The following is a 21,684-nucleotide window of genomic DNA, read 5'->3' as shown; positions in this document are numbered from 1 at the left end:
AATGTCGAATAAAAACAATAGTTAATTAAAAAAAATTTTTTTTTTCAAATGAAACGCAACGAAACCGTGTTGTTTTCATGATGAAAAAGGTTAGTTGAAGGTAACGAGTAATTCCTTGGCAGTCTGTTGTCCATTGCTGCTTTTATTACTTGAATGAGTGTTGCCTCTAATTGCTGAGTAAGTAATATAAATCACCTTTGTTGGCATCTTACACACACACACACACGCACACGCACACACACACACACATACACACACGCACGCACGCTTTTGTTCTGACTATTGTGTTTCACTCCCACACACTTAAGCGGTGCTGACAAACTGGGCAGATTAAAACATCAACAATAACAAAAGGCGCATGGTGCTAGGAGGGCAGGGTTGGTTGCAAGCAGGCTCACTCACATCCACAAACACAACACAACACAACAGGCCCAGTGCGCGCCGAGGATAGCCAACAATGCTCACCATACTGTTGTCTGTCATTGATTACAAGTTTAACGTGGCAGTGAAGAGAACGCCAGGCAGGCAGCACTGTATTGGCAGAGGACAGGCAGCCTGCAGCCAGTGAAGCATTGGCCGTCCCTCAGTGCCGCCACAACTGCTGGGTCGGGACCAGAAAAAAAATCGAAGACTTCTCACATTCAACACCCGCGGTCTACAAGTCAACGCACACACATGCACACACCCGCATATGTGAGTGGAGCCGGCGACGTGCGTTATACTGGGCCATGGCCACTTCGGGTGCATTCACATGGGACTGGCGTTTGTGGCACGCGGACGTGCGAGCGTGTGCGTGCGTGAGTGCGTGCATGCATTCGTGGTGTGTGTGCGTGTGTGTGTGTGTGTGTGTGTGTGTGTGTGTGTGTGTGTGAGGGAGGGAGAGAAGGATGGAGGTGGTGTCAGATAATTATTGGAATGGCTAAACAGCATCGTGCACGGCTTAACCATTGAATTTATTATAACGTGAAGTGCTCCATGAAGAAACACAACTGCGTTGAGCAGTAATATATCAAAGATATAGAGAAAAAAAAAAGAAAGAAAAAGATATATGGAGTCTAACGGCACTGAATGGTGTTACAGTGCAGTTGCGGGCGCTCCCTTGATTTATCTATTATTTTTTTATTTTTTTATTTTATTTTATTTATTTATTTATTTATTTCTTCTTCTTTTTTTCTCAAGGCCTGACTAAGCGCGTTGAGTTACGCTGCTGATCAGGCATCTGCTTGGCAGATGTGGTGTAGCGTATATGGACTTGACCGAACGCAGTGACGCCTCCTTGAGCCACTGATACTGATCCCTTGATGGGCAATGGCATGGGTAAGACTGTAACACTATAAACAGCTTCACTACAAGCTCTCTGTGCGGGACCTGTCTGTTGAACCTGTCAGTCCTGGTCCTCTGTACAGGATGAAACTGTCAGTCCTGGTCTTCTGTACAGGATGAACCTGTCAGTCCTCTGTACAGGATGAACCTGTCAGTCCTGGTCTTCTGTACAGGATGAACCTGTCAGTCCTCTGTACAGGATGAAACTGTCAGTCCTGGTCTTCTGTACAGGATGAACCTGTCAGTCCTCTGTACAGGATGAAACTGTCAGTCCTGGTCTTCTGTACAGGATGAACCTGTCAGTCCTCTGTACAGGATGAACCTGTCAGTCCTGGTCCTCTGTACACGATGAACCTGTCAGTACTGGTCCTCTGTACACGATGAACCTGTCAGTACTGGTCCTGATGAAAACTATTCAGGTCTCTGGTGAACTAGTTTAGTTGTTTGAATACTGTCATTTTTAAAATGCATAATATTCAACTGGCAAAACAAACCGAGGCACATATAAAATGCTGAGCGTGATCAAAATCAATGCAAGCATCGTAATACCAGAGAATGTATGTGTTTGCTGTAGTTTGTACCCTGTATGTTCAAATGCTTAGCGTTTTCAAACTCACCAAAGCATTGGTATACCAGAGGGAGAAGCATAGTTCATATTAATGAAAGAAAGTTTTTAATACAATTAATGGAGTGGAGATGTTTGTTAGTCAATGTCATGAGTTCACTAGATCACGAGAGTAAGCATGAGTATATAGTGTAGTTTTGATTTTTCATTTACATTTATGTATTTATTGATTTATTCATTTATTTATACATTTATTTTTTAATCTTTTTATCTATTTATCTATTTATTCATTTTAACTTTTTATTTTTATATCAATTTATTTATTTATTTCAAAAATGAGTGTTTGTGTCAGTCAAGTTCAGTTGGATAGTGGACACGGATCTGACCTAAAGTGCTACAGTTTCTTGGACTTGTAAAATATGTTGGATTAAATTTTCGATAACCGAGAATGATCTTCACTGACATTATATTATGATAATCAAGTAACAGAGAAAGATCAAGTAACAGAGAAAGATCTTCACTGACATTATATTATGATAATCAAGTAACAGAGAATGATCTTCACTGACATTATATTATGATAATCGAGTAACAGAGAAAGATCTTCACTGACATTATATTATGTTAATCAAGTAACAGAGAAAGATCTTCACTGACATTATGTTATGATAATCAAGTAACAGAGTAATATCTTCACTGACATTATATTATGATAATCAAGTAACAGAGAAAGATCTTCACTGACATTATATTATGTTAATCAAGTAACAGAGAAAGATCTTCACTGACATTATGTTATGATAATCAAGTAACAGAGTAATATCTTCACTGACATTATATTATGATAATCAAGTAACAGAGAAAGATCTTCACTGACATTATGTTATGATAATCAAGTAACAGAGTAATATCTTCACTGACATTATATTATGTTAATCAAGTAACAGAGAAAGATCTTCACTGACATTATGTTATGATAATCAAGTAACAGAGTAATATCTTCACTGACATTATATTATGTTAATCAAGTAACAGAGAAAGATCTTCACTGACATTATATTATGTTAATCAAGTAACAGAGAAAGATCTTCACTGACATTATATTATGTTAATCAAGTAACAGAGAAAGATCTTCACTGACATTATATTATGTTAATCAAGTAACAGAGTAATATCTTCACTGACATTATATTATGTTAATCAAGTAACAGAGAAAGATCTTCACTGACATTATATTATGTTAATCAAGTAACAGAGAAAGATCTTCACTGACATTATATTATGTTAATCAAGTAACAGAGAAAGATCTTCACTGACTTGTGGACTGCTTGCTGAATCCATGGTGGTCTGATATGATGGTTGACCTATTCATGTGTCTCGAGCAGATTATGGCAACAATTGGTGCACATGACTCCCACAAATTGCATGTAAGTGTATGCATTCTGAAATGATAGGAGTACTTTATACTGTTTGATCTTTGAGATCGTTTCAATGTTGTGGCACAGGGAATAAAAGAATGCAACTGTTTATTGCGACACATTAATTGTCATGAAGAAGTCGGCGACTGTTAACATGAAATTATATATATATATATATATATATATATATATAACACTATTCCATGGCATTCACAGGTTTATGAATTGGATTCAGTATGACCGTCATGCACAGTTACATCTTCGGCCGTGAGTTTTGTGTGTCCTCACAAATGGCGTTCATAACTAGGTCGTAGTGGAAATAAGCTTCAGTTTGCGACAGGAGTAAAATTTGTTCACATGATCGAAAATAACTAGCAGACTACGGCGCATGCAAAAAGTTGTCTAGAGAGAGAAGAAAGAAAGAAAAAGTATGAGTACATGGGTAGGAGGAGTGCTGTGGAGGAAAACTTGTGCTGTTCTAGGAAATGTTCAAGACCTCCTCCACACTCTCTTGTTAACAGTCTTCTGTCGTGTGGTGCTTTCTGAGGTGAAGAAAAATATTGGTTCACTTGTTTTGCCGCCATGGGCTTAGCCGGCTTTTAGCGTACTTGTGACCCTGGCTTTTCCCCAACCTGTGGTCAGCAGGGCCTGGCGCTGCTCCCCGGGCCGGTCTGTGGGCACTTGGACCTCAGCTGGGGGCAGTGTACACGGCGGATCAAGGGGTGGGGTGGTGGGGGTGGTCATGGTGTGGAGGTGGTGGTGAAGGAATATTAGTACTGGCTGTTGTGGTTGTGGTGGTGGTGTGTGCATGTGTTAGGGATGAGGTGGTGGTGGTGGTGGTGGTGATGGTGGGTTGTACTTGTGTTAGAGAGAGAGAGAGAGAGAGAGAGAGAGAGAACACTGAACACTGAAATGTTTAATGTCATTAGCTGTAAAGCTCTAGTGATATAGTAAGTACATGTCAGAACAACAAATGGTGTAAAACAGAAAAAAACAACAAAAAATGGAACCGAAAGAAAAAAACAGAATTGAAGCAAAATTAACAACTAAGGGATAAGCGACACTTTGGTGCTTTGTCATTAGCTTAAAAAGTCTATGTGACGAGAGAGAGAGAGAGAGAGAGAGAGAGAGAGAGAGGTGACTAAATGAAGGGACCGTACACAACTCAAGACATGCTAATTGATACAAGTGATGTGGAGGTTCTTGGAAAACAATCCACAAATATCCCCCCGGTTGTATATTTTCGATTGTTATCAAAATAACACAGCCGGTTTTTTGGGTTTTTTTTTTTTCCAACAGAACATAATTGACAATCAATCTCCCACCTGTCAACATTGTGACGCATTTAATAAATCCAATCTTTTCTGCTGTCATGCAATGATCATGAATGAACGTGTTCCTCTGCAATACCTGGTCAATTCCGTTGGTCTCCCCAGTTCACTGACTGTCATACGTGTGGACCAATCACAGAGCAGGGTGGGGACGGCTGACCCAATCAGTGGCATCCTCACCCCTGTGTGACGTAACGTTGACGCCGCATGGACTGTGGACAGAGCAAGCAGCTGCTGCATGTTTTGCATGATGTCACCTCCACAATGCACGCCGTGTAATAATATTATCGCCATTGTCTTACCCCCGAGATTACGGCGCTTGAGCCAGGGATATTGCAGGGCTCTGTGTCATCTGCTGCTTTGATCTCTTCTTTAATCAGTGAGTTTAAAGCCTACATGTGGCCTCCGTGGTCGGTTTGGCTTTGATCGTGGCGTTGATCATTTGGTTTGATCATTTTGAAAACCACCTCACCCGACTTCCCCCGATCCCCGCCCTCTTTCTTTGTGTCTCACTCAGTGCGTCCGTCTGTCTGTTTCAGTGTGTGTGCAGATATTCGTTGTCATTGATATTGTTGGGTTGTTCCGGATTAGTTTGCTGGATAGTGAAGAGACGTGTTGATCATGTTACAGGAGAGAGAGGAACTGCATCCAGTGGGGAGACAGACTGGCTGGAGACAGTGCATCATCACGGCTGACCACCCGCCCCTTCACTGTCCCCACACCACCACCACCACCATCATCAACAACAGCTGCTGCACTGACACTAGGGGTTAGCCTCCTGCCCCTCACCAGTCTACACACACACACACACACACACACACACACACACACACACAGATGAGGTATATCTGTTGCCCTGTTACTCAGTAACTCCACAACTTGACTCCGTACACAACATGATACCGTTCATGCAGTCTATTTTGAGGAAAGTGCGCGCTAAATAATTGACAACACTGATCTGTTGAACACTGCCACGTGCAACTGTAGCTTCCCTCCAGTGTCAATTTCACTGGGTGCACTGTGTGACTGGGCCGTGACGAGCTGTGGGAGACTTGGGACACTACAGTCTGCAGCAACACAGACTGGCGAAGGTGGTCCGTGCTGTCCTGGAGTTAAGTCGCCTTGTCCTGGCTGTGAGACGGTGTTGCATGAAGGGAGTGGAGGCTGACAGCCCCACAGCCCAGTAACTGAGACCTCTCCCCGCCACAAACACTGCTCACTGTGAGGTCCTGCCCACACCAACCTGCCGTTTGGATCGTCAGGACTCTGCCACAGCTGGGTGAAAGGACTGTGATACTGTCTTGCACTTTTGTCGTCAACACGTGGAGTTCGTCGTCATCAGTGTGTGTGGTGACGTCATCTACAGGAGCGGAACGTGCTTTGACAGTGACGTGTGATCATCAGAGGCAAGGTTCAAAGTGGAGTTGTTGAAACCAGTCATCATGCCTGCCAAAGGTGAGGACAGTTTTTATTTATCTATCTATATGTCTGTTTGTCTATCTATCTGTCTATCTGTCGATCAATGTATCTTTCTATCTATTCATTATCTGTTCATTTATTCGCTTATTTGCTTGGTTATTTCTACTTCGCTATTTTCGCAGTAGGCCAATGCGTGCAAAGCACATTATCCACACACATTAACGAAACAGAAGAAACATGTGTCAGTCTCTGATGACACGGCACGCAACGTAAGTATCAACATCCCGCTGATAATGGTTTACAGTAACAAACTGTTTGAAGCTGATAACTTGTATTGAGTTTCAAGAGCTCTCGAGTGTTCAGCTCTGAAATATTTGGCCCGTCTGAGGTCGACAAGGCGATGAGCGACTTCATGTGACGAAGCAGTATGGTTTGGTTTAAAGTTGGTAGCATACTAGCCTATGTCTGCATCACGAACCACATGACCAAAGAAAGTCAGATTGACCTACAGATATGTGAATGAACAGTACTTACAGCCATTTCAAAGAAGAAACGACGAGTCATTTCGAACACACCAAAAACAGCCCTGGCGTCGGGAAAGAATAAGTGGAGAAAAAAGCAGAACAGATGACATTATAACGTGGATAAAAGCAGAGAAAAAGAAATGTTTACTATGTCAACGTTCTTTTCTTTTCTCTCTCTCTTTTTTTTTTTTTTTTTTTTAAATATTTTCAAACAGTTTGCCCATCAGTATGAATAAAACAGTATTCATGAAATATCCACATGTTTCGCCCTGTCAGTCAGAATGTTAGTTGTTGTTGTTTTTGTGTTGTTTTTAAAAAAATACAATTGTTATTAATCTAATTCATTTAATTTGTTTATTTACTGCTTTTGTTTCTTTATACATACCGTTTGGTTTATTCTCTCTCTCTCTCTCTCTCTCTCTCTCTCTGACCACACATTTTCTCACACATACACACGCACGCGCACATGTGCACACATATATTGGCTTCTGTTTTTGATTTCTTGAGACCAAAATATTAGAAATAGGTTGCCAGTGCCGTATGATTTGTGAGTGTACTTATTCCAAGAAAATAAAGCCCACCCCACCTCTCACTATCCCTCTCTCTGTGACGTGTTGTTAGATACACTGTTTTCATGTTTTGGCAGCAGTGGTAACCTCATGATTATGAACCTATGACAGTTTCCTTTTTTTTTTTTTTTTTTTTTTTTGTATTGTGATTTTTTCTCTCATTAGTTCCTTTTAAGATACAGGGGCATATTCAACCACTGCAGTGAGGGTTGTTTGAATTAATTTGTCCCCATTCCCCCCCCCCCCCCCCCATCCCCCCACCTCCCCCTTTATTATTTATTTATTTATTTATTTTGCTAGCACCCCCGCTCCAACCCCCTGCTCATGCCGTGTAAGTTTGAATTCACAACAGTGTTTTTGTGTTTGAGTTTCTCCTTTCGGAGTGAACGTACAGCCAGTATGCTCACAATTCCTGTTTCAGTGTATTATTTATGACGGCAATTAGACAACATCGCCGTGACAGAAACATGACTGCATGATTGATGATGAGATTTCAGGGACACCGTTAATTGCTAAACCCGACACAAATGGCATGCGGAGACTTCTGAATTCCACTCATTTATTAAATTAACCGAACAAACAGCGAGACTGATAACAGAGTGAATTGATAGATTGATTAAAAAAAAAGAAAAAAGAAAAAAAAGAGATACATAATACAAATAATAATGAAAACTATTTTCAGTTCGTTTAAGAACATCTTCTTGACAATGATATTTCTTAAAAATAAGATAAAATAAATTAGAATAGATCAGTAAAACAAACGAAAAAAAAGAAAAGAAAAAGAAAAATCGGATAATTGCCGTTTGAAAATAATGTGAATTAACTGAATGATAAGGAAAAAAGACATTTTTGGCCCGTTGAGACATTACCGTTAAAAATCGAAACTTTTTTTTTTTTTTTTAAAGAAAAGAAAACTAAAATAAATAAATAAATAAATAAAATAAAAATAATAATAGAAGACGTAAAGGTTTTGTTTTGAAGTCGACTGTTTTTGACGTCAAAAAACAATGACGTGATCATTGACTGGGTTGAAGCTGTGTGTGGAGAACAACTTGTCTGTTGTGACCTGTTTGCATTGCTTACCTAAATGATTAAAGCTGAAGAAAAAGCTGTAGAAAAGCAAATGAATAGATAGCCAGAATAATAAGACGAAGAAGTAACACTTTATACACAGATCACTGTTTGAAAGTGATGTGATAGTGTTGGAGATGACTATGACATACCATGTACGATGGTTTGATGTGAACACACAGATCAGTGAGAACGGCCGGTTTACCGTTATGCAGTGACCAAACTAGTTCTGACCTGAATGATACCTTTTCGACACAAAAAGGTGCACAAACAAGGCAGGGATTAAACAAACAAACAAACAAATAGATAAATGGTTAAATGAATAAATAAATAAATAGATGCATGAATAAATAGATAAGTAAATAAATAAATAAACATATAGATAAATAAACAAATAACTTAATCGAGATGGGAGGATGACGGTAATATTAAGGATGGTATGATACCATATAGACATAAATCAGTAACTAGATAAGGCAAGAATGAATGAATAGATAACATCAAATAGATAAATAAAGGAATAAATAGATTTTTTTTTAAAAGATAGACAGATAGATAGATAGATAAATGAATAAATAAATAAACAGAATCGAGGGATGAGGAGGCCAATGAGGATGAACAGTGATTGTTGAAATGGAAATTGGCGAATGATTTACGTTGATTGATAAGAAAGCGTTTATCTTGGCAGATGAGTAAGCGAATGATCAATTTCAAGTAAGTAAAGATACCTACATTGACTGTCATCCACTAGCATGTTGTTTGAATATGTGTGTGCGTGTTTGAATTCAAGGTTAATGTTGTTTTAGTTTAGGATTTCTTTTAGAAACTGAACAGTTTGGGTTGCCATGTGAAGTACTGGACTTTGCCGTCACTGCTGTTTGGTCTATCTGGGGCTACGTGCAGTCCTGCTTGTGTCATGTCATGCACTCCCTGCTTGTGTCATGTCATGTCATGTACTCACAGTTCTGTCAGTGCTGTGTAGCATGAGGCAGCCATGACGGGGAGGGGGGGGGGGCGGGGAATACTGCAGGCGTCCTCATTTTTCTCTTCCCGGACTTCGGTCGCCAGCGTTCGCAGCATGTGAAACAACACCGTGGACGAACGTGCACTGAAGTCAAAGAAATCAAAGAGCACAGGAAGAAAGAAATTCACTCACTCCAATACCATTTTTAACTCGGTAAAACAACAACAACAACTAAAACAACAACAACAAAAATGAAAATATATTTAAAAAAAACAACAGGATATGAATTATCCAAATTTAAAGAATCCCGTTTTTTGTATTGACGGAAGAGGAGGAGGGTGAGAAGAAGAAAGAGGAAAAAGAAGTGGTGGATAGGGCAGATGTGTGAGAGTCAACCTGCAGTGGGGCGATAGATCATGGAATCAACCAGGTCTGTGCAACACGACACAGTTCTCTTGCTTGGCGTGGGGTGTTGTTTTCATTAATACACGCAGAGTTGTTTTCATTAATTCTCACTGAGTTGTTTTCATTAATACACACAGAGTTGTTTTCATTAATTCTCACTGAGTTGTTTTCATTAATACACGCAGAGTTGTTTTCATTAATTCTCACTGAGTTGTTTTCATTAATACACACAGAGTTGTTTTCATTAATTCTCACTGAGTTGTTTTCATTAATACACACAGAGTTGTTTCCATTAATTCTCGCAGATGAAAAATTGTGCGTTTGCAGAAGAAAAAAAAGTTAAGAAGCAAGGCAACTCACATAACAGCTACACTGGAATGACAGCTTTGCTCCAGGAATCAGCTAACGCTGTCACAATCGATAGAATCAGTCATTTGAACAACCGCTCAGCTTAGCTGAGTATGATTATATCACCGATGCTGAGTATATATCAAGGGAGCGAATGTTTCAAGTCCGTGTGAGAATTTCATCGGGTGATCATTTTCCAGGGCCGTGTCAGTCCTGAACCAACACTGTTGTGTCCATAACACATCTGTTTGTTTATTTGGTTTTGTTCTGTTTATTTATCTTTTTATTGATCAGATAATTTTATGTGCCGTAGATATTTCAATCATTTGCAGCTGTAATATGTATTAAATGAATTGTATTTGTTTCGTTTAAAATTTTCCGTATTTATTTATTTATTTTGTTGTGTGGTTCGGTATTGACCGGTTATATTTGATTGGTTAGAAACGTTAGAATTTTGCTTATCTATTTATTTGTTTGTTTGTTTGTTCATTTTGCTGTGTGGTTCGATATGGACCGGGTTTATTTGGTTGGTTGGAAAGGTTGTACTGATTGTTTGCTTCTTTTTATATTCTCTACCTTTTAACAATAACAGAAAAAGAAAGACAAAATTCATTAAAACAGGTCTTTGCTACAACCTTGCTTCTTTGTTTTCTGTCTGTAAGTTTCATTTCTTTTATTTTGTTCTTTCATTTTTTTTCGTTGGTTCGTTTCTTTGTTTGATTGCTTGTTCGTGTGATCGTTTATCTTAAGCGACATTTAAAAAAAAAAATTTACTTTTTTTTGTTACATAATTACGATTGTTATTTTATAAGCTTGTCCTACATTCTGGATTGCGTTGTCGTTGGGACTTATTTTTGATTTATTCTTTTGTTATGAGATCTATTTTAATTTGTTTTATTTTTTACATCTGGTATTAGTTATTCTATTTTAAATGGATTGAATGGTATTATCTTTGAGGTCTTTTATGATGGTATCATACTCGGTAATGCCGAATTTTATGCCTGTCATCAGGCAATAAGGACGAAATTTTTATCCTTTAAAAATATTGTTATCTCCGTCTCTAGCCACACCTATAACTAAGATTATAAACGGAACGAATACAATTCTTTTAATATGTACTATAGTTGCAAATGATTGAAATAGGTACGGCATATAAAATTATACAATCAATATCATAGCGAACAAATGGTATCAGAAAAAAAATCACGAAAAAAAAGAAGTTATAAATACAGCGCAAACATAACTGAGAGATAAAATTTCTTAGATACTTATCAAGGTAACCTACAGCGCAAACATAACTGAGAGATAAAATTTCTTAGATACTTATTAAGGTAACACGTAAAATCAAAGACAAGGTTATATATATATATATATATATATATATATATATATATATATATCTTTAAAAAAAGAGAATAGAGAAAAGGAAAAAAGAAAGGCTAAAAAATGGGCGCCGTGTCGGAATCGGGAAGGCGTTTTGACTTGTGATCCAGTGAAAGCCCGTTTCGGCATGGTGTTGTCTGGTTGAAAAAGGCACGTCACTCCGATTTTCCCCACTCCATCCAGGTTGGAATGGGTGCCCTGACTTGGTGTGGAAAGGTTGGAACAGGTGCCCTGACTTGGTGTGGAAAGGTTGGAACAGGTGCCCTGACTTGGTGTGGAAAGGTTGGAACAGCGGAACGGGAGGACTGGGCCCCGCCTTCACTATACCGAGCCCTGGACACAAAAAGAACAGCAAGATTTAGGTTATGAAAAAAGACAAAGAAAAAAATTAAAAAGGAAAAGAAAAAAACCCACATTGTATGTATGATTTATGTTATAGGCCAACGACACACACACACACACACACACACACACACACACACAAAGTGAAAAAGGCAGTCATGATTGATATTCATCAGTATCGATCCCATACGTAATGTAAAAGACAATACTTTAAACACACACGCACACAGAAAAAAACCCACAACCAACAACAAAAACCGCGATTCACGCAGTCAGTATTGCTGCAAAACATGATTTCATTTGGAAGGCATGAAGCAGATGTTGATATCATGTATTTTGAAGATACATTCATTTCAGAGGCAGATAAACAAATGACTTTTTTTTTCTTTTCTTTTTTTCAAATCGGATAACCCGCCAGAAGAGGCGCGTCTACGCCCCGTGTGTCAGGGGCTTTAGGTCACAGGTCCATCAGTGTAACTTATTAGGATGAGGCCACAGGGAGAGAGAGAGAGAGAGTTCTCTGGCACTGTCAACGTTTCCGCCTTCCCATTCACAGTCCCAGTCTGCCCAGAAGTGTTGTGTGTCAAAATATTATCTAAGCACAAGAGCCGCGCTGTGGCTTGGTCGGACTGCACAGAGCTCAATAGCTCCCCATTCAGTTGACTTGTTGTGAAGAAAAACACAGACAGTTCACACAGCTTGTGTCAAGGGGGACGGAACAGGCTGCTGTGAAAGAGACAGCAATGGAGCAGAAACAGAAAAAAAGAGTGGAGGAAAAAAACAACAACAAAAAACACACACAAAAAAACACACCAAAAAACAAAAACAACAACTAAACTGAAGACGGAAGGTAGGTGAACAGTATGGTGGTTATGGCATCAGGTTCCACCAGAGCGAAACCTGGCTCATCGTCATCCCGGAGATGTAGGGGACGTAGGGGTAAAATGGAGTTGGGTTGGGGTTGGGAGGGGGGGGGGGGTGTCCGTATCGGAGGAGAATATAGTGGTTTTAGTTTGGGATAAAGAGCTGGAGGAAGCTTTAAAAAAAAAAAAAAAAAAAAAAAAAAAAAAAAGCAACAGCAACTGACAATAAAATAAAAACAGAAAACAAAAACTCATTTGTACAGAAAACATTGAAATTGACTGGAGCCATACTTCCCTTCCTCCCGCACCAAAAATGACAGATCACACGCACACACACACGCGCGCGCGCGCGCGCACACGCACACACACACACACAGAAGCCTGATGACACGTGCATGCCGATCATAGCATGCTGAACTGCACACGCAATGACAGGAAAATGAACACACACACATACACGCGCGCGCGCGCGCGCACACACACACACACACACACACACACACACACAGAACGGCACATGCAGTGACCAAAGGCTCGACACAGACTCACAAGTATGAAACACGCGCGAGGTGACTTAGACTGAGCTGCCTTTTAATCATGAATGATCACCCAAATAACCCATGCATTCACTGACTTTACCGACCTGGAATGAAGCATGGCAACCGTTATGCTAAGTGAGTTTTGAATCCGTGTGAGACTGGGAAAATACACGTGCAGACACTGAACAGCAGGCATTGAACCGCTCGTGCAGACAACGTAAGGCATAGCTGATTTGAACTTACTAGTCTGTTCTTTGATGAAGCGACCTTTGTTCATAACTTCAGCTTCTGTTGGAACAGCAGTCTGGAACAGTGGACTGATGGGGGTATAAATGGTACAGCCAATGGGGAGGGGGATGGGGGATGGGAGGGGGGGTCTGGGGGGAGCACTGTGCACATGCATGGTGTAAAGGCAATGTGCAATATAGTGCAGGAGACAGTGCACTGGCATATCGAACGACACAACAGTTTTCCAGTGACACATGGGGAAAGGGCTGTGCGAGTTGCATTGCTTGGTTCTGACTTTTTGACAGTTACACGTGACTAAATGCCTGCGTTGACCGAACTACGCCATTGGTCAGTTCTGGAACGGGAATCAAACCTGGACCATGGCGGCCGCTGCATTGGCCGACCAGCGATAATAATGGCGAAAGACCTCACTGTTGATTTAAGGCTGTGGATTGGTTGAAGTTCCGGAAGAAGACTGGTTTGTAAAGGACGTGGTTGTTCTTGTGGGTCTTCTGTGGGCCACATGGTCGGTAAGGACGTGGTTGTTCTTGTGGGTCCTCTTTGGGCCACATGGTTGGTAATGACGTGGTTGTTCTTGTGGGTCCTCTTTGGGCCACATGGTTGGTAATGATGTGGTTGTTCTTGTGGGTTATCTGTGGGACACGTTGGTAAGGACGTGGTTGTTCTTTTGGGTCCTCTTTGGGCCACATGGTTGGTAATGACGTGGTTGTTCTTGTGGGTTATCTGTGGGACACGTGGTTGGTAAGGACGTGGTTGTTCTTGTGGGTTATCTGTGGGCCACATGGTTGGTAAGGACGTGGTTGTTCTTGTGGGTTATCTGTGGGCCACATGGTTGGTAATGACATGGTTGTTCTTGTGGGTCCTCTGTGGGCCACATGGTTGGTAAGGACGTGGTTGTTCTTGTGGGTCCTCTGTGGGCCACGTGGTTGGTAATGACGTGGTTGTTCTTGTGGGTTATCTGTGGGACACGTGGTTGGTAATGACGTGGTTGTTCTTGTGGGTTATATGTGGGCCACATGGTTGGTAAGGACGTGGTTGTTCTTGTGGGTTATCTGTGGGACACGTGGTTGGTAAGGACGTGGTTGTTCTTGTGGGTTATCTGTAGGACACGTGGTTGGTAAGGACGTGGTTGTTCTTGTGGGTTATCTGTGGGCCACATGGTTGGTAAGGACGTGGTTCTTGTGGGTTATCTGTGGGCCACATGGTTGGTAAGGACGCGGCTGTTCTTGTGGGTCCGGTGTGGGCCACATGGTTGGTAAGGACGTGGCTGTTCTTGTGGGTCCAGTGTGGGCCACATGGTTGGTAAGGACGTGGCTGTTCTTGTGGGTCCGGTGTGGGCCACATGGTTGGTAAGGACGTGGCTGTTCTTGTGGGTCCAGTGTGGGCCACATGGTTGGTAAGGACGTGGCTGTTCTTGTGGGTCCAGTGTGGGCCACACTTGTGACAATGGTGGCGATCGTGGAGATGACGGTGTTAATGGCTGTGCAGATGACAGTGATGTAGTGACGGGGGGATGAAGGGAGTTTGGGGGGGGGGGTGCAGGGGAGATAGTGTGATGGGGAGGTGGTGAGAGGGGGGCGGTCGTTAGGGTAATGGCTTGCAGTGCGGATAGCATCGCTCGCTCCTGCTTGTCAATTAGCCGTCCTCAACCTTTCCCTCCCCCCGTCGATTCTCCTCCTCGCTCCCCCTCCCCCCGTTTTGCTCTCTCCGGACTTCCAGTCTGTCCGAAGTTTCTCACAACTTTTTAAAAATCACAATAGTCATATCGCGGACGATAGTTTTGTTCGCATTTTTTTCAGATTTATCATGATATTCCAACAATATTTCTTCATCTAACAAAAAAGAAGTAAAGAAATGTGAAACTTGAAGTTTTAAATTCCAGAAGTGGAACTATATTTTCATCATTTATTGATCGTGTAGGGTTGCTCATTTTCCCATTCTGTTCTTAAATCCATCGTTCCATTGTAGTGGAGAATCTTATATTAATTGGACGGAACACAAGGTTTCACATTGCAAGTCCATTCAGTTTGATTTATTAACATTAGCCCCGATTCCATGCGCTATTAAAAAGTGATGTTTTATGCAGTGCATTGGCAGATCTTCCGCACTATCAAATTGAGCGTACCGCTGTAATCCGCTGGCCCAGCCACTGGTGTGCCTCAGGGTGGGGACAAATGGTGAGGATTATAGCCAGTGAAAGATGTCTAAGGGGACAGCCGTGTGGTACACCATGATGGATGGGAGCCTGTCATGAGCAGAAGCTGTTCAGTGGACGCATTGATTTTGCTGTCAATGGGGGACAGGAGTAACTCAATACAGGACGCATGTAACACGGGACGAGTTTCAGTTACAGGGAAACCTAGAGTGATGTTACAAATGGGCGTGTTCAACGGAAAAGAAAACCTTGACCTGGAACAAAAAGCCTAAATATACCTACATGATGAAAAAAAAAAGTAGTAGGAGGCGGAGGCGGGATTCTCTCTCTCTCTCTCTTTCTCTCTCTCTTTCTGTATTTCGCTGCATCTATCTCTCTTTCTCCCCCCCCCCCCTCTCTCATGAATATTTTATTTATTTATATTTTAGTACTGTTTGCTTTTTAATTACTTTTTTAGTGCCCCATTTCTACTTATTGAGGTATATATTTTGGTTTTGCTTTTTAATTTTTTGAGACATGATTTCCATTTCAGGAAATCTTTTGATAGATAGATAGATATTCTGGTCGAAATTGTTCCATTAAAATGATCACTTGATTTGTTTCCGGATCTTTTAAGTTTGGATCATGACTTCATCAAGCCGCTGGCGTTTTTCTTTCGTTGATTCTTCCTTTCTTTTTCTTTTCTTTTCTCCCATTTTCTCTTTTTTTATTCTTCATTTTCATCTTCTTTCTACTTCGTTTGTTTAGTTGTTGATGATTGTAAAAGTTAGTATTGCTGGTTGTTGTTGCACGGGCGTGGTGAAAACAAGCTTGTATCTTGTCCTTGTACCCTCAGTAAAACATTCCGAGTTCTCTCTCTCCCTCTTTCTCTCTCTGTCTGTCTGTCTTTCTTTGTGTCTCTCTTCCAATCTCTCCCCTCTCTCTTCTTTTTGTTTTGTCTTTTTCTTTTTTTTCCCTTTTTTTCTTTCTTTTTTTTTTTCTTTTTTTTTTTTTTTACCGTGCCCAACATGTATCGGGAGATAAAGGCCAAAGCAGAATGGTCAGAAGAGCTGCATCATCTTCATCCCACACAGCTTGTGAACCAAAGCCACACACTATCTGTTTTACGGGCAACACACTCATCGATTGCGGGGAAGCCGAAGCACAAACAAAACAATACAAAATAAATCAACACAAACCCCCAAACAAAAACAAAACAAAACCAAACCAAACCATGTGACAGTGACCAGACAGTCAGTCCAAACGCTGGGGGGACAGACTGCTATCGTTAAAGCAGCCATTGCCAGGGAAGGGCTGAGGCTGCAAGTGCCCGGCAGAATGTTGGGGGAGCAGGCAGCGGCAGTTAACGTGGGGCTGACAGCCGGGGCCGGGGCCGGGCCGAGGGGGTGCAGTCGGCACTCTCCTCATGAATTTGCATCGGGGCCGGCAGTTAAGACCGTTGTAATTATTGTCAAATCTTCGATATAATGAAGCTGGTGACACACGCTGTTTAACGCTGACCCCCCCCCTCTCAACCCGCACCTCTTCCCCCGCTCCTCACACAGCAGGAAGGGAGGGGGGAGGGGTGTGGGATGGGAGGGGGGCGAGGGGTGTTGTGATGGGTGTGGAAGGGGGGTGAGGGGGTTCTATGATGGGGGTGGGGGTGGGGGGAGGAGTTTGGATGGGTGTGGGAGGGGGTGAGGGGGAGTTTGGATGGGTGTGGGAGGGAGGGGTGCGGGTGAGGAGGAGTTTGGATGGGTGTAGGAGGGGTGGGGGTGAGGGGGAGTTTGGATGGGTGTAGGAGGGGTGGGGGTGAGGGGGAGTTTGGATGGGTGTAGGAGGGGTGGGGGTGAGGGGGAGTTTGGATGGGTGTAGGAGGGGTGCGGGTGAGGAGGAGTTTGGATGGGTGTAGGAGGGGTGGGGGTGAGGGGAGTTTGGATGGGTGTAGGAGGGTGGGGGTGAGGGGGAGTTTGGATGGGTGTGGAGGGAGGGTGGGGTGAGGGGAGTTTGGATGGGTGTGGAGGGGTGGGGGTGAGGGGGAGTTTGGATGGGTGTAGGAGGGGTGGGGGTGAGGGGGAGTTTGGATGGGTGTAGGAGGGGTGGGGGTGAGGGGGAGTTTGGATGGGTGTGGGAGGGGTGGGGGTGAGGGGAGTTTGGATGGGTGTGGGAGGGGTGGGGGTGAGGAGGAGTTTGGATGGGTGTGGGAGGGGGGGGGGGAGGGGGAGTTTGGATGGGTGTGGGAGGGGGTGAGGGGGAGTTTGGATGGGTGTAGGAGGGGGTGAGGGGGAGTTTGGATGGGTGTAGGAGGGGGGGATGAGGGGGAGTTTGGATGGGTGTAGGAGGGGGGGATGAGGGTGAGTTGTGATGGGTGTAGGAGGGGGGGGAGGGGGAGTTGTGATGGGTGTAGGAGGGGGGGGAGGGGGGAGTTGTGATGGGTGTGGAAGGGGTGGGGGGGTGAGGGGGAGTTGTGATGGGTGTGGAAGGGGGGGGTGAGGGGGGGTTGTGATGGGTGTGGGAGGGGGGGGGGGAGGGGTGTTGGGGGGGTGTAGCAGGAGACAGACAAAGAAAATAACAACACTGCTGAGCAAACAGAACACATTCTAATCTGTACCCGGAAGATACGGAACCGTGCATCGCGTTGAAATATTGATGAAGAAAAACAGTCTCTGCTAATGATAGTTAAGACACAAGCATATCACAGCGGACAAACTTCTTCTTCAATAATGGACCTGCACTGTCCTTGGGGAATGATGAGGTGTGATCAATCAAGCTTCAGTCCTAGGATCAGCAGGCTGCATTTTCCAGCTATCGTGGTCCCGTGCACACAACAACGACGACGACGACGAAGAATCAATAGCAGCCCAAACTTGTAAGCTGCCACTTTGTCTTCCTGTCGAAGGCGTGACGAAAAGGTTCCTGACAAAAAAACGTAACGAGAAAGTAGAATCACTACTAGTAATGACAACATCAAAATATTGGTAATGATAATCACCATCGTCATCATCATCGTCATCATGAGCATAACAGAAATCAACGAGGTTATGAAAAAAATCCCAGTGGTTTAGGTATGGTGCTTGGCCATTTGCCGGTTTGTCTGACTGTCGGGGAGTCGTGGTCAGGACGGTGTGAAGGGTGTGTATGAATAGAATAGAATACTTTTTATTGTCATAAAACCTTAAAGTTTATAAGACACAATGAAACATAAACATGAGCACATTAAGAAGAGAAACATTCGTGAACAAATTTCGCCAGCCTTGGCTGTAATTCTGTTAGAAGGATCAACTCACTAGGCTTTGCATTTGGACGACATATATCGATTAGGAATCTGTGTCTGCAAGTATTGTACTTTACACAATTGTCTAAAAGGTGAATCTCATCTTCTAAACTGTTACAAGTATCACACAGTCTTTGTTCTTTCGGTGTACCTTTATATCTTCCCTGTTCGATTTGTAAGTCATGGGCGCCGATTCGTAACATGGTCAGTGCTTTCCTGTGTTGTGTATTTGCTGTATTTTTCAGTTTTATAATTTGTCACAGCGTTCTTGAAATTTTCCAGTCTAGATGAACTGCTATGTTTCCGTTTCCACAATTTTACACATTCATTTTCAAGCTTCTTGGATATAGCATACTTTAATCTTTTAACACTAAAAGTGAACTGATTTTTCCTAACATGATCTACTCCAGTGCTATTTAACACATTTCTTATGAAAAGTAGACACTGAACATTTTTATTTGTTTGACGATACATGCATCCATATGTTGTGTATACAAGCGAATTTTGAGGAAGCTCTAATGTGTTTATCCAATAGCCAATAACTTGACATATTATTTTTAAGCTCATTGGGAATCTTCTTATTTATCCTAAAACGGGGAGAACCATTGTTCTTGTGTGTGTGTGTGTTGTTGTTGTTTTTTTTGGGGTTTTTTGGGGTTTTTTTTTTTTTTTTTGGGGGGGGGGGGGGGGGGGGGGGCTGAGGTGTGATAGAGGCACGGTCCTCGCCCTCTGCTGTCCGTCAGTGGCTGTCTACAGCCAGACAGGCCCGTGTGTTTTGACACCAGCACAAAGATAATCCACTAATGGGCTGCGGAGTGGCTACCCTCCAAAGGACACCAATCTGACTGATTGATACTGGTGCTCCTCCACATCCACACATGGCCAACAGCATAGAGACTGAACTACACCAAAACACCCTCTCATGTTGTATGTCAAGACAGACAGACAGAGACAGGGGTAGGGAGGGGGGTGGGGGGAGGGTGGGGCGTGGGGGGTTATTGAATCAGTTGTGTTTTTATTTTCCGATTTTGTTGACCCCAACCAATGCTTTTATACTAGTTATACTTCTTCTCCTCAGTATATTTCATTATTTTGTTTGTAAGTTTTATTGTTTGTTCTCAATTTTGCATTTCGATTTTCGACGTGTTTAAAAAATATGAAATATGATTAAGACAAAGGAAGAGTGACTTAGCTTCTTGTCTGTTGAATAGTGCCAGTGGAATTTAGTCTTTTGGCCCATTTATAGAACCTGTCAGATAAAATAATTTTCAGTAATCAAACGGTTCGTATAATAATGCACAGTGCTATAGTGCATTGTGACACTGTAACTTGCATTCGATTTAGTTTCTGTCCTTATTCAGAGAAATCTGCAATGAATACAAATGCGACAGCACACACACACACACACACACACACACACACACACACACAGAGGCAGCATCAGCAGTCAAGTGACTGGCCGTGGAGAAAAATGCATGGAGTCGGGGACGCCAAAGCATGGGGATTAACAGGGAGATGGGGGAGATGGCAAAGTGAGGGGAGGGGAGGAAAGGAGGGGGGTGCATGAGGAAGACATGGGAGGACAAGTCAGACGGCTGGCTGCTGGCACTATTAATTGTTCAGCTTCACTCCCCCGCCCCGCACAGCTGATTTCAATAACAATCAGCATGTCTACACCGCTCCCCTCGCTGCACTGCCATCACCAACACCCGCTCCACTGGGACCAGACACACTGACACACTGACACACACAATAGTTTGTTGAGCAGACGAGAGAGGTTTTGCGCCACATTTCCTCAGAAGTTGTGATGACGTGGGGACACAGTGTGAGCGTGGTCTTTGACCTGTGTCACATGATGACTTAACACCGGCTCTGAACAAAATGGATGATGGAAACCAGACAGCAACAAAAACATGCAAAAACACACACACCACTACCACCACCACCACCACCAACAACAACAAAAAAGCACAAAAAAGCGATGATTCTCCGCCCTAAAGTCTTGATTTTTGCTAAAACGTATTAGAATAGAACGGTCTTCTGAACACTGTGGTGTTGGCAGGTATCATGTCATTTGAATCATATCGGAAAACAAAACAAAAAGATGTAAACTGCACTGAGCGCGGATAATTGACAGCCTATTTTATTTTATAAAGATGTTGAAATACGCTGAATGTGCATGCTGTAACTATGTTTTTTTATTTTTTTATTTTATTTTTTTAATAGAAACTTGGCAAGTTATGTCATGAAACTGGCTTAATTTGTTTAGAATAGAAATTCTCTCTCTCTCTCTCTCTCTCTCTCTCTCTCTATATATATATATATATATATATATGTGTGTGTGTGTGTGTGTGTGTAGATATATATATATATATATATTTATACATATATATATATATATATATATATATATATAATGATTTACACATATGTCTGTCTATTAAACAACTATTTGTTTTACACGAACTTTCTTTAAAACCAAACTTGAAAACGGAAAACAAATGATCCAACAAGGAGACAGCAAGACAAAGCATGCAGTACACAGATGTGACCAACTGGCTGTCCCGGCAGCGGAAAGCCGAGACCTCCACCTGAGTGATGATGGATGGCTGTCACAGTCACGTGACGCGCAGGACACGCCCCCGGTGGCCTGGGCCGTGCTGACCTCTCTGCCTGTGCCCGGGGCTAGGGGAGATAGGCATCAGAATACTGATGTATCACACACACACACATCACATACACTTCAATCCCGGCTACTTTGACAGGGAAAGCTTGACAACAGTTTGAGGTTTGAGGTCGGTTTTTTTTTTTTTTTTTTTTTTTTTAATCCCTCTTTTAGTACCATATAGGGGGAGGGTAGGCGTGTAAGCGGGGTTTTATTGGTGTTAAATACTATTAGTTTCACTACGTCTTTTAGGGAGGTGGGTAAGGGTAGGGGGCGGAAGGTGAAGGGATGATACTTA

The 21,684-nt window shown here is 42.4% G+C and overlaps 1 protein-coding gene across 4 annotated transcripts in view; it reads left to right on the top strand.

The window, feature by feature from the left end:
* The window catches only part of LOC143301438 (paired box protein Pax-6-like), a 145,354-nt gene that overhangs the window by 30,230 nt on the left and 93,440 nt on the right, over positions 1-21,684 (top strand). For all 4 annotated transcript variants that reach the window (XM_076615730.1, XM_076615731.1, XM_076615732.1 and 1 more), the window contains exon 2: positions 5,268-6,092. In XM_076615730.1, the coding sequence (XP_076471845.1) occupies positions 6,080-6,092 (13 nt within the window). In that variant the 5' untranslated portion in view covers positions 5,268-6,079. The remainder of the gene's footprint in view (positions 1-5,267; positions 6,093-21,684) is intronic.

Source organism: Babylonia areolata, chromosome 27, assembly GCF_041734735.1.
Source record: "Babylonia areolata isolate BAREFJ2019XMU chromosome 27, ASM4173473v1, whole genome shotgun sequence".
NCBI classification, from domain to species: domain Eukaryota; kingdom Metazoa; phylum Mollusca; class Gastropoda; order Neogastropoda; family Buccinidae; genus Babylonia; species Babylonia areolata.
This window is presented reverse-complemented; position numbering and strand designations above follow the sequence as displayed.